The 14300-nt window shown below is 35.9% G+C and overlaps 1 protein-coding gene across 1 annotated transcript; it reads right to left on the bottom strand.

The window, feature by feature from the left end:
* Positions 1-4767: 4767 nt before the first annotated feature.
* LOC130723800 (probable purine permease 10) lies at positions 4768-6866 on the bottom strand. Its single transcript, XM_057574931.1, has 2 exons — positions 6737-6866; positions 4768-6101 (listed from the first exon to the last, which is right to left on the bottom strand). Exons 1-2 carry the CDS (start codon positions 6771-6773, stop codon positions 4939-4941), a joined length of 1200 nt encoding a protein of 399 aa, XP_057430914.1. The 5' UTR covers positions 6774-6866; the 3' UTR covers positions 4768-4938.
* Positions 6867-14300: the final 7434 nt, after the last annotated feature.

Here is a 14300-nt window from a genome sequence, read left to right as displayed (position 1 = left end):
TAATCTTTTGTATTTTTTATTAGTTTCTTTTATTTACAAAAGTTAGTTGTATTTTTGTTTCTATTAACAAAAATAGTGAAAATTTGGTTAGCTAAATTGCGGGTAGTGAGCTTGGGTAAAGGTATATAGATACCCAGAGAGTACATTGATAGACATTCAAGTTGCTACCCACGCGGGTTTAGGGACAGGTGAGTAATTTTTGAAAATACGGGTATAGGGATGAGTACTATAGTACCCTACTCAGAGCCTACCTATTGTCATCCCTACTAAATTCTAGGCTTAATTGCACTTTTGGTCCCCCAAATCTGGCCTTCCTGCGAAAATAGTCCCCAAACTTCAAAATTAGCAAAAAAACGACCCTAAAGTTTGCACTTGGTTGCAAAATTGGTCTTCCGTTAAATTCCATCTAAAATCTAACAGAATATTCCGTTAAAAATGAATTAAGAAATAAAGAAAATATAAAATAGAGAAAAAAATAGTATTTTAATTAAAATCCAGAAATACCCAGAAATGCATGAACAAGCTTAGAAGCTCATGAACAAACTCATAAACACAATCAAAGAGGAAAAACCCATAAATTCTCAAAGAGTAAAAAGTTCTCCTCCGCTTTTTCCTCTCTCAGAAATACAATTGGTGTTGCTCTCCATGATCCCCAATTTTCTCCCAAAACTTGAACATCAACCCTTTATTGCAGAAAATGCTACACAACCGTCTAATCGGGAAAGAAACAGGCATGGCAGGGACGACAAGGAGGGAACATGCGTGAGAGAGAGAGAGAGAGAGAGACGATCTCCAAGTTTGGCGGTGACGAACCCAACATCATTCCCTCTTCCCTGATCGAAACTATGCGATGGGTCATATGGATGGGGGTGGGTTGCGATTGAGGGGTGGTGGGTTTTCAGATCTGGTTATGGGGGGTTCAGATCTGGTTGTGGGGGGAGGGCATGGAGGTTGTATTCTTCTTCAGCTCTCCCTCCCTCTCACCTGTTCATCTTCTTCATCTTGAGTTTGGATTGAGTTTTGGGGGTTTTGTTTGTGTTGTTTCTGTGGTTGTTGTCAGTGAAACACCGGTGTTTCTAGGCTTGGGTCGTGGAGGATGGTGTTTCTAGGCTTGGATCGGTGGAGGTTGTGGTGGTCGTTGGCCAGGTGTGGTGGCTCCGTGGCAAAGGGCAGAGATGGAGGTTGTGGTGAGGGTTTGAGTGATTTGAAGCGGTTCCACCACAGTTGCAAGGTTCCGGCACCTAGAACAAGAGGGTGGCGGAGGAGATGATTGAAACTTTCACTTCTATTTTTCTCTTCACCAACCTGCTCGAGTTCAATTTCGACATCCAGAATTTGTGCTGATGGTTGAGGAGTGGTGGTTATAGAGTGGAGACTAAAAATTCAACTAACTAAATGTTATTTAATAAAAAATTTATTTTTTCAGTTAAAATGAATTTAGAAATGCCATGTCATCATTTTCAGTTAGATTTTATACTGAATTTAACAGAAACCATTTTTGCAACTGGGTGTAAACTTTAGGGTCATTTTTTGCTAATTTTGAAGTTTGGGGACGATTTTCACAGAAAGACCAAAGTTGAGGGACCAAAAGTGCAATTAAGCCTAAATTCTAAAAAACACCAAAAATGCTCAAGGATTCTCTCATTATAGAACCGCGACTAAATTTTCAACATCGTACACGACGCCTTACACCTTTTTCCCTGGCTCTTCTTAATCTTCTTTTGACTTATTTTCCTCTTACAAGCGCATCATCGAACATATAAAAAGTAAAAATCTAAGCATAATATAATAAAACATCTAAAATACAATGTAAGGTGCAGTTCAAATTAAAAATTAGAAAAATATTTTTTAAGAGAATAAAAGATATTTATTTATATTAAGGGAAAAGTACAACCGTGAGAAAGAAGGAAGGAAAGATACAAACCCACAAATTAAATTTACCCTTTCCTAACACGAGTGAAGTAACCACCAGAAAGAGGACTAGGATCAATAGGAGAAGCGCGAAGGGATGTTCAAATTTTCCAAACTATCCGATTTTTTAAGAGATCCTACAAGGCCTACGAAGAAGCCCCTCAAAAAACACTCACAACTATTTTTTTCTTAGGAGGACTACGGGGCCGATGCTTCGGTGTAGAAAATTCTAGCACAGGATCAACCTCCTCCAAACCGATATCCTCTTCGGCCCAAGGAGAAGAAACCTACCATAGAACCTCGCCCTCATCATCAGTCATCCCTCACCAGAAAATTCATGGCCCACAAAGCCAACCCTAGAAAAGAAAACCTTACCACCAGTGGCGGAGCCACGTTGAGACAGGGGAGGGCTGCAACCCCCCAAAGGTGACGAATTACTTGTTATATATAGCCAATAATGTAAATCTTTCCCAATGAAGTATGTTGTCTCAATGGTTTGTACTTGTGCATTTTCACTGTTAGGTACCGTGTTCAATTCCTCTTCAAATCATTCCATTTTGACAAACTTATTTTTTCTATTATTTCACTTATACTTAATAACTTTTATACAATTAAATAATTAGTACAATATTAAAATATGATTTTATTGCAAGAGGAAAGCTAATAGTCTTCTTTTGCAAAAAAAAAAAAAAAACTAGTAGTCTTAGAGCATAATATAATATATAAATGTCTCTAAAAAACTAATAACTAAAAGAATTATATTTTTTCATGAGAAACTTTTGAAAAAAATGAAACAAATTTCCAACATTATTAATATAACTTATAATAAATCTTCAATGAGTATGTAATTTAATCATTATTTTTTTGTGTATATATAAGTCCATTCCAAATAAAAAACTTTAATTTATATTTAACACTTTATTTTAGCCCCCTCATATTATTTTTTCTAGTTCCGCCACTGCTTACCACCAATATCCCAATCCCCCTCGGAATGGCCATGCATCGCATGATGAACCAGAATGGGAGCAAGACCCAAAATCTATAGCCCTTAGAAGTATACATTACACACATCATCCTCTTAAGATCATTAAATTTAAGGCGAATAGTTTCCTCAAGAGCTAAAGTTCTAGAGTTAACAACGCTATAGCCCTTAGATGTTTTGAAGTATACATTAAAAATTCCTTTGGCAGTACAACAGTCACAATCTCACACTTTTTTGCACATTTCACAAATCTCAGTACTCATTTTTGAAATTTCAAAAAAAAGTACTCATTTTGATAATATACTCCTCTTATGCTCTCTGCTCTAAATCTCTCACTTTTTGTTCAGCAATTTCAGAGAATATGAATCTAACTGGTGAGTTTCAATTTCTTCGTTTTACACTCTGGTGAATATTATTTTGTAATTTCATCTTCAATGTCCTTTTCCTTTTTATTTAGATATATCCATTTTCTTGAATATGGAAACTGGTTTGTATTCCTTCTGCTTCTCCACAGTTCTCTTTGATAATGTGGAACTGTAGTTGATCTATATGTCACTGAACAAGTTGATTCTAAGCAACTGAACTAATGTAGCAATTTCTTTTTAGGTGAGATGTGTTTTGATGCATGCTCATCCTCTATGGTGCACTAATCAAAGATTGTTGATCTGTTTAGGTGACTAATACTGTCACTTTTTAGACCATGGTTTTATTCTTCTGGTATTTGGGGTTTCTGTGTGATAAAATTGAATAATATGCTCCTTGATGCTTTTATCGTTTCTCTTTTTTTATGCTTTGTTTTGGCTGTAAAATATAGTTTGCTTATTACTTTAATACCTGGTACTAGGTGTTGAATATGAACCCTTAAAAGAAAGTACTTAGATGAATCCTCTGAGTGCAGGCTGATTTAAGTCATTTAATTTACTCTGATTCTTCAAAGAAGCAATTTAAATTTGAGATCGTATTTAGGCACAATTTAAGTCCCTTTAAGAGTTGTTGCAGCTAAAATAGTTCTGTACTGTGTTAGTAGAAGAAATTAGATTCTGACTCAGTAGATGATTTTACTACAGTAGTTTGTTTCATTTTGGACCACGAGATTGGATTAATGTCAAAATATTTATTGTATGCACCAATAGACTCGCAGTAAGATGTAGAAGGAGATCACTTGATAGTCAACTAATGTAGAAATTAAACTCCGGAAGAAAGTGTTTGTCATTGTTTGTAAGTAGCAAGTCATATAATAGACAAGAAGAGTAGTAATATTGTCACCATGGTAAACACAAAGAGAAGGGTTAGTCTGCATATATAGGTAAAACCATAGTCTAGAAGGAATGCACAAAGTGCTTGATTAAGGTCAAACATCGCATTGTGCAACATACAAACATAATTAGGATGCGAATGTTGAATGAAGTAATATGGTTGGTTGAGTAGCTCACATGGTTGGTTGAGTAGCTCACATGTTGAATGAACTAATATGGTTGGTTGAGTAGCTTACATGTTGAATGAAGTAATATGGTTGGTTGAGTGAAGGGTTAGGGTTCGAACCTTGAGCGGGGATAATTTATATTAATTTACTAACAATTAACATTTGCCTATAAAAAAAATATGGTTGGTTGAGAAACATGTAAATATCCTCAAACATTGTTCTATGAAGAAACACATTATTGATTTCCATAGAGACCAGCCATGAGACAATGTAATGCACAAAACCATTTCAGTTGTTTGAGGTTTGATCACATCACTAATTGTAATAAGTTAGTCTACTTTTGGTTGTTGGTTGGTTATATTATCCCTTGGCAATAAATCTTGCCTCATACAGAGAGTGAAAGAGAGAGATTTTTACTATATTAAAAATGAGAAAATTATTGTATGCTTTCAAAAATGAGACAATGTATTGCATGCTAATACTAGTGGTATTCATTTTTTTTTAAAATGCCATAAATTTATATATGAGCATTGTCTTACAATGTAAATTTTATGGGTCTGTCACTGCACATGAGTCTCCAACGTGAGAGGATCTGACCCCGTTTTAGTCTCAGATTAATGAGTTAAAGCCTAGATAATTCATCTACTACCCTCTTCTCTAAATGTGAACAAGTTTTGGGAACATGATGAATTCTGCTTCTATCTTCTGTTTGGGATTTGCATTCATCCAGGTATTGCTGATACACGTACGATATAAAACCCCAAACGGCCAACACCATAGAAATGACTTTTATCCCATGCATTTTGTCTTGAAAGACCATTACAGCTAATATAGGAACAATATGCTGACCCAAAACGCTTATAGCATTGGAGAAGAGGGAAGAGACCTCGAAAACCAGTCCCGTACAACCGAGAGTAACGAGTTGCGAAATTATGGCTGTAAAAGCAAGATTCAATATATAGGCAGCTTTACCTGTCTCATACCCCTCAATTTCTTTCTTCAAACCTTTCCACTCTCCACTAGCAAAAAGTCCCACTAGACTAGCACATGTAGCTACAAGGGACAGATAAACTATCATATCTATGATCACTTTGAAATTTTCCCTTTTTATGACGTTCTTGAAAGCAAACTGTGTAAGGGAAAGTCCTAATCCAACCCCAGCTGATGCAGCAACTGTGAATATGAATCCAATGACATACTTTTTGTTGGAGATTTGTGTTGAATCAGGTGACTCATCTTGAAACACAAGGAGGGCAGAGGAAATGGTTAGAAGGACTAGAGAGTTGATGATGTAAGGTGTGATCTTGAGTGAATTGAGGAAGTAGGAGAAAATAGCATTGAAAGCCAACTGAGATGAACAAATGAGTGAATAAGTAGAGACTGGAAGGAACCAGAGCCCAGCAGAATTTAAATAACAATTTAATGTCACAAGTTGGCCAAGGGAGACATAGACAAGTGTTAGCACTAATTTAGAAGGCTGATTCTGATGATAAAAGCTGTTTTCAGTGAGATCTTTGGGTGCTGAGATGTGATAATAAGGCAGCAGAATTGGGAAACCAGCAACCTGGACAAGTGTTGCCATCCATTTGCTCTTTCCACCATTTTCATAGTACAATCTTCCCAAAAGGGTTGTAGCTGACTGGCCCAGCAACGCTAATGTTGCATAGACGGCTATTCGTAGCCAAAGGTAATATCTTTTTCTCTGGCTGATTTTAATTGATTGATTCATTTGACATGGAAAACTGTTCTCCTCCAGTGAATTTGTATGCTTGGCTCCATTAGCTTCTGCAAAAACATACCATTTGATCAATATATACTCTTAGTTGCTTAGATAGTATGTTAAAGTTTTTTATTTTTTGTTTTCTAAGGCATCCCACCGTTGACAGCATGAGACTAACCCTCGAGATAGTATGTAAAACAACTCATTTTCTCTAAGCAAAGTTCCGCTAATCTTTGATCCGCAAAATCCTTTTCTCTTCATTTATTTTTTTTCCTTTTCTTCTTATTATTATTCAAAGAAAAAATGAGGGTGCTTTGATGCTTCATAAGTTCACTCACATACCAATTGACATGATTAAGACGAAAATATTAGGTTCTATGGTTTTGTTTCTTGCTAAGGGTGTCTTGTCTGTATTATTATGTTGGCTTATGTCTAATTAGCAGTTTAGATTCTTGTAGCCATCGAAATAGGACTATCACATATACATACATGATACATATTACGTAACACTTGGACATGCAAAAGGATTTCTTAGCGTATAATCAGGGCAAAACAAAATAGTTAAGGTGAAAATGGTAACAAAAGATGATATAGCTGTAGGAAAACACAAGGCAGTAACTATTTGGTCTTGATGTTGTGAGACTTATGATTCCATAACACATGTTTTTAACTGTGGGAGCTGAAAATTTGATTGACTTACCCAATTTTTCTAGTTGCAATTCTTGAGGTTCTCCCATGTGGAAGGTGAGATTAGTTTCAGAGGAGGGGAGAATAGAAGAACAGAACAAAGAAAGTAGAAAGAAAGAAAGGGAAAAAATATCTATTGACTTTACCATGAGAGAACTCTCTGCTTCATCATTGAGATACTATTTATACAAAATTCATCTTGTTTGGTCCTATCATTTCACTGAATTGGGAATCTACATTTGGCTTCTCAAAAAGGCAAGTTTTTTTATTTGATTTTTATTTGATAAGCGTCACAAAAAGGCAAGTATCTTTCACACTTATATTAATTTTTTTCTCCAACCCTTCCACAACTTTTCATGTTAGTGTCTTTATTAAAATAATTTTATGAACCATATCACTTACAGCAACCTAAAGAAAAATCTAGTGTACTATTACATCACTCTGGTTTGTTTTTACAGTTCACCCAATGGAATGAAAATATCTTCATAGTCCCTCTTAGTTTATGTGTTGTAAGTAAGCCTTTCGCAGGCTAGGAACAACTTTACTTGATGACCACTTAGTTGATATGGACTTGGAGAGCTTTGTGTCTAAAGGTGGAAATAGGTTAGGCCGAGGTAAAGTTTGTGTAAATAGGTTTTATCTATTAAAAAGTTTTAAGGCCTAAGTCTGGTCTGTTATCTGTTATAGATTTTTTTTAAAGTTTGACTTTACCTTCATGAACGCCTCGCTGACCTGATAACCTATTTAAAAATTAGTTTCATAATATGACTTTGACGTTTTCTAACAAATCTATATATAAAGATATTATCAAACTTATACGCTTACGATTTAAATTATACTTAGAGAAATATTTCTATAAACAAACTAACAATATTGTTAGCTACGAGATAAAGATGGAAATAAGCTAGATTATGTTGGGTTTTTTGAGAGTCAGAGTACCTGCTTAAAATTACACTTCATATTAAACTATTTAAATAGATTATAACTCTATTTCTAAATAGACTTGTATCTTAGAATCATTATATAATTTAGCTTGCTTAAATATATAAAAATGCATAACATAGCAATAATGGAAATGATAAATATATTTAGGCATGGGAAACACTGATGGGTCCGTAAGGAGGCCGGGAAACATGGTGGGGTGCGGTGGTGTATGTCGCGATTCATCTGGATGATGGCTGGTTGGTATCAGCAGGAATTTAGGCACAACCAGCGTTTTGTTGTGGAAAGCGACTCAAAGGTTGCTGTATTACTTGGGGTAGAGGGCTCCTGGATTGTTGTGGAGGTTGGTGTATTACTTATCAATGAGGGTTGTGAATCTTCTCATAATTTTACTTCCATGATTAACCAGATTAGGGAATCGATGTCAAAGAGTTGGGAGGTGTGATGCATCCATACTTGGCGAGAAGCGAATTGAGTAACAGGTAGTTTGGCGAATTTGGCTCATGAGCTAGATTTGGGTACTCACGTTTGGGAGACCCCTCCCTCTAGATGTTTTAATTTACTTCTTGGTGGTGTAGCAGAAGGGTCTTTCCCGCGTTCGACTCGTTTGTAATTCTTTTTTTTTTTCTGGGTTTGGCCCTCCTTCCAACCAAAAAAATAAATAAATATACTTATATTAATTCCATTTATTTAAAATTTTAAATAGGCTAACATGTTAGATTTACAAGACTTTTTGAATAGTCTGGACCTAGCTTTTTAACTAAATAAGTTTTTAAACAAGTTTATGTGTTGTCCGTACTGATTTGACCTGACCTGAGTCTAATGTAGGGAAAGTCATAGACCCCTAAGAATGATTTGACCTATTCTCATTTCTCACCTCTATTATGCCATTGTGGCATTACTTCGATCTTTTTGCCCTGAAATGAAACTTGTTTCTAGATATGTAAAGCAACCATGATATGAAGAGTTTTTTTTATTGGCCAAATTTCCCGTTTATCAAGCAATTAAGTATCCAAAAAACTTAAGTTGTTGAGTATGGGTTAAATGAATGGTTTTATTTATATTCTAACACGCCCCCCCACGCAAGAGCCCTTTGAGTTTGAAGCGTGAATAAATGCACAAGCCCACCTATATGTGCTTAAATTCCACTTTTTTTTTTATAAAAAATAAATTAGACAGTTAAGGGAGTAAGGATCGAAATCTAGACCGCTAAGTTATAGAGGCTCTAATACTATGTCAAGCAACCAATTACTCCAAAAGTTTAAGTTGTTGGGTAAGAGCTAAATGAATGAGTATATATTATATTCTAACACCCTCAAGAAATTTGATCCCTGCCAAATTTCCTTTTCAGAAATTTGATACCTAGATTTACCTTTTTTCAATTTATATGTCTTTCAGTTCCTACCACTTGAGTTATCCTTCGAAAGATATGAAAATTTTGTACCACACATTCTCTTATTTCTTCCTTCATCTAAGTGGAGGTGAAATTAGGTTGTGAAGATAAGTTTTTCCTTCTCAATCTGAATAATGGTTGCCTTTGTGCAAGTTTAATATATACTTTATTCAATTTGGATCCCTCCTTTTGCGGGATCACCGGGTTGCATTTGACTGCACAGAGAATCACGCGATCAAGTGCTTCTTCTGGCTTGGATCGGATTGGCTATAGTACTAGTTGTGAAGACATTCATGTAGGTCTCTCAAAGTTCTATTTGTAACCTTGTATACTATTAACTAATTTCCTCATTTAATAAATATTTTATTAATAAAGGTTAGTTATTTTGTGGTGCATTGAGAATATATATATATATAAATACAGAACTTAAGGGATAGGGGATTGTAATATAGTAGTAACGAAGGGTGTACATAATTAATAGTTGAAGTTTTTTCCATCGATAAAACACTTTTATCTTTAGCGAAGAGAGTCTTTTTTCATTCAATTTAGTCAAGTTACTAACCACAACTTATCAACGGAAAAAGCTATTGGTAAATTATCGATACTCTTGGTTGTGGAAACGTTACCGAAATTTTTTCAAGTGGTAAGAGCTATGGGACATAAGGGTTGGGGAGGGGAAGGTCCAGGGTTTAAATCCTGGAAGAGAAATTTGAAGGGATTTTCTAACTTACTAATAACTAACCACTAACATTTATCTATAAAAATAATAATAATAAAAAAATTGAAATATTTTCAGCTGTTGCTAATAAGGGTTTGGTCCCTACAAAATAGTGAATTATTGATTTTTGGTTTCTCAAATTTTTCTTTGAAATACATCCCCACTTTATGGAAATACTTTAGTAATTTTCAATCCTTAAATCTTTGTTTTAGTCTTTCACACAAACTCAAACATGAGTATTTTCTTAAAATGAGAATGTATTTCAAAAAAATAAACAGAGAACAAATCCAATAATTCACTATTTTGCAAGACGAAAAAATTTCTGAACTCTTTTTTTACAGGAATAGTTTGTAATTGAAGTACAATATCTATCTCTTTAATACTTCTTGTTTTTTGGTGGGTTTGAATGAGTCAACCTACGTTTTTTCAGCCCATATTTTTTTTTACTGTTGAACCAACCCACCAACTCACCACTAAGTGGGCTGAGTTGGCTTTTCGAACTCACATTCTACAGCGAGCTAACTCGACTCAATCTACTTTAGTAAATTGGAAGCAGGGTGAGGGAGTTGGAATGCATTGTCACCCCTAATGGTAGTTTCCCCTAATGGTAGTTTGGTTAGTGTTATTAAACTCGGTTCGAACCGGCCGGTTCGACCGATCAGACTGTGAACCGGACCCATGGTCGGTTTGAGCCACACATCCGATCGGGTATGCAATTGACTCGGTATGAACCATTTCAACTCGGTCAGCTTAGTCAAAATCGGCGACTCGGCCTGGCTCGGTTCGACCGGCAAGTCAGTCTTTTTTTTTTAACGTGAAAACTGTTTTGGAGGAAGGAGAAAAATGTGTTCTTTTTGGAGGCTAGCACTCTGGTTTTACAATGTTGAGTTGAGAAAGGGATCTGAGTTCTCTTTTACAGGAAGGAGAAAAGAATCACGCACTTATGGTATCGCTCTCACTCCCACTCTTTCTTTGCTTGAGTTCGTCCCTTCTTGAGAAAGGGAAATAATGGTTGATGACTTCAAATGAAATAGAAAGAAAAGGAGAAAAAATAAAAACGAATCAGATGGGAGAGATGAGGTAGAAGAAGGAGTGATCAAACATTGAAGTAGCTCTCTCTGTACCACCATGGAAAGTAAACTCAAAACCGATCCTCTCTAGCGGATGCATGTGCAGCAGTGTTTTGATTGGTCCTCAATAAATCATTTAAGGGTAAATAGCCAAGTTGGTCCCTAAATGTGTCAGATGCCTTCAAGTTAGTCCCTAAACTTCTAAAATACATCCCGTGATCCCTAGATGTGGCAAAAGACATTTAAGTTAGTCCTTGACATTAAATAATGTTGATGGACGTTAACAAAGTTTTTTTGTTTTAATTTTTTTGCCCAGCTGGACTGCTTATGTGGAGTTGGAATGTTAGGGTGTCAAATTAGTCCTTGAATATGACAAACTAGTCCCCAATGTAAACTTCACCATTTTTACAAAAATCCCCAAATTAATCCTGATTTTTTTCAACACTAATCCCTTTTCATTCTTCATAACCTCCATCTTCATCTTCATCTTATCTTCATCTTCAAATTCAAACCCACAAAACCCAGAACCTTCAAACTTGAACCTCATACCCTTCAACTCACAAAACTCAAAAACTTCATCTTAAAACTCAAAACCTTCAAACTTCCGAACCTACAAAACTCAAAACCTTCATATTCCTCCTTCCTATTCTTGTTTTCTTTGTTGATAAAAATCAAACCTTTGTTCCCTCTTGTGTTAGAGAAAGGTTTGATTCCCAAAAAATCCACAATTTCATTTTCAAAGATGAATATATTGCATACAAAATATGGATATCCATTAGATAAATCAAAACAACAGGAATCCATAGTAACCCAATATAAATCGTGTTTCCATTTTTAATAAACTCATGCCATTGATATTCAACATCCTTAAGCTCCAGCACTGCCTTTGATGGAGCAATTATCAGTTGAATCTGTAAAAAGTAACTTAAGGAAAAAAATTGTCTTCCTATTCCAGAAAGAATTGAAACTAGAACCCATAAAAATTGAATCCAAAACCCATGTTCTCGTATGATTTCTAACTCAAACCCATACAATTCAAATTGAACCTAGAAGGCCAGAATCTAGTAAAATTGAACCCAGAACCCATTTCCCCCAACAACAACTTCATCCAGATCTGCAAGCAATGGTTTGTGGGGGTTTTAGATCTGATGTTGATGTTGAATACGGTGGTGGTGCAATCTGGATGAGCGACTCCTCCTTCACCGATTCCTCTTCTAGCGGAGTAGCAGCGGTGAGGTTCTTCATGGGTTGGATTTGATTTGGGGAGTGAGAATTTCACATGGGGTTGCTGCTGGTTCTTTTCAGTTTTGTGGGTTTTGGGTTGTGACTTTGCTGAAGCAGCAACCCATTTAGATTTGTAAGCATAATGAGAGGAGGTTCTGGTGTGGTGATGAAGATGGTGAGATGATGAAGATTAATTTAGGGTTAGAGTTTTTTCATTTACTGGAGTTATTTTCTTATTTGTTTAACTATTTTATTTTATTAATTTTGAGTTCAAATGCCACATAAGCTTCAGCTTTCACAAAAAAAAATCCATGTCAGCATTCCGTTAACGTCCGTCACATTATTTAACGCCAAGGACTAACTTGAATGTCTTTTGCCACATTTGGGGACCGCGGGATGCATTTTAGAAGTTTAGAGACTAACTTGAAGGCAGCTGACACATTTAGGGACCAACTTGGATATTTACCCAATCATTTAAGTTATCTCCCAATTTCAATTTAATCCAAGCCTTTGAATACAAAAATCAATGGCTAGGATGTGGCTATAGGGGCTGGAGGGAAAAAAGTGCTGGAAAGGATCCAAATTTCTCATTATGGCTGCACACTCTCAAGTTGCTACAAATTAGGGTTTGAAGTGGGTGTTGTATTTGAAATGGAGGCCCATATGGGCTCTGTATTATAACGTTGCTTTTTTTTTTTGGGCTATAAGCTTTTTTGGTTGCAGATGTGATTTTTTGAGCAAACCAATTAATTTAGTTATAAAAAACATATAACACCTATTGTTTTAGATTAATTATATGTATATATGCCGTAAAAATTTAATTCTGTATTTAACTATCAAATATTATACAATTATATTTGTAATATATAACCTCCTAAATATGTTGTTGTTATTAATATATAATGTTAGTTTATACCATGAATTTATAATTTTTTAACATAAACCGTGTTAAGCGGGCGGCTGAACTATCGACTCACTGGTTGAACCAGTGACCCATTAATTCAGTGTCCTGACCGAGTCGATGACCGGATCGAGTTTAATAACACTGGTTTGGATAACACTATCTGAAGGTATGAAAAACGATAGAAGGGGGGGTTTGAATAGCGTTTTCAATCTAAAACTTTTCCCACTTGAGATTTTAACAAATCTCTTCAAACACCGAAGATAAAAGTGTTAAGATAAGAGTTGAGGAAAGCACACAATGATTTTATCCTGTTTCACTTGATAAATCCCTCAAGCTAATACAGTCCACCCGTTAAGGTGATTTCTTCCTTCTTAGAATGAAGGCAATCCACTAATCAGAGTTTGTTACAACTGCACTTGCAACCTGCAAAGTGACTAACAATACAATGACTTAGCTATCACTAAGATTCACTCTCTTAGTCTTCTCAAGGATCTAACCAACCTTGGTCTCCTTAAGGAAAAACAAACAACTGTTTGAGAGTTTGGGTTTACAAAGAATTGCTTCTCAGAAAGCTAAAGTAAACAAAATAAGAACAGTTTGAAGAAAAATTGCTAAGAGAATATTTGTATATCGCGTGAGCTTTCTTAGGCGGCATCTTTCATCTTCAGCCTCTTTATATACTCCAAGGATTAGGGTTTAGACGTTTGCATGGAATGCTACCGTTGGAGGGCAGATCTGGGTTTTTCAGGTTCTGTTGTGGCTGAATAAATTAGGTAAGGTCGTCAGGAATAGTACAGTTGCTTTTGTACTTGGATAGCGACTTGACCTTTAACCTAGATGACTTCTGATCAGAGCGACGCTTCATGTTGGAACTTGTGAAGCTTGGTGATCAGAGTCAGAGGGAAGCTTGGATCCTCTGACCTTTGTACCTTCTGCTTCTGGACTCAGAGGAGAAGTACTTGGTCTTCAGAGCCAGCTTACTCTTGGACTTCAGAGTCTTCACTTCTCAGCTTCTGGACCTTCAGAACTTCTGGACCTTCAGAGCCTCTGGACCTTCAGAGCTTCTGAACCTTCAGAGCTTCTGGACCTTCAGAGCTTCTGGTCTTCAGAACTTCTGGTCTTCAGAACTTCAAGTGATCTGAATCCATATCAGAGCTTAACTATCTTCAGATCTTCTGAAGCTTATTCTATTGTTCAGATTGAACATAGTGAGTGCGAAAGCGTTGCGTAGGTTACTCTTTGAGCATAGTGCTTCTGATTTATGTGTAATTAGACCAGAGTCAGAGCCTGTCATTAAAACACTCAGAAAACAACGTTAGAGTACCA

The sequence above is a fragment of the Lotus japonicus genome, chromosome 6 (genome assembly GCF_012489685.1).
Source record: "Lotus japonicus ecotype B-129 chromosome 6, LjGifu_v1.2".
NCBI classification, from domain to species: Eukaryota; Viridiplantae; Streptophyta; class Magnoliopsida; order Fabales; family Fabaceae; genus Lotus; species Lotus japonicus.
The sequence above is the reverse complement of the archived record's forward strand: the minus strand, read 5'-3'. Positions and strand labels throughout refer to the sequence as shown.

Excerpts from the sequence above, each read along its gene's own strand:
- LOC130723800 (XM_057574931.1), bottom strand. The coding sequence starts at position 6,773 with ATGGGAGAACCTCAAGAATTGCAACTAGAAAAATTGG. Across the intron at positions 6,102-6,736 it reads ATTGCAACTAGAAAAATTGG|AAGCTAATGGAGCCAAGCAT; the intron begins GTAAGTCAATCA and ends ATGTTTTTGCAG.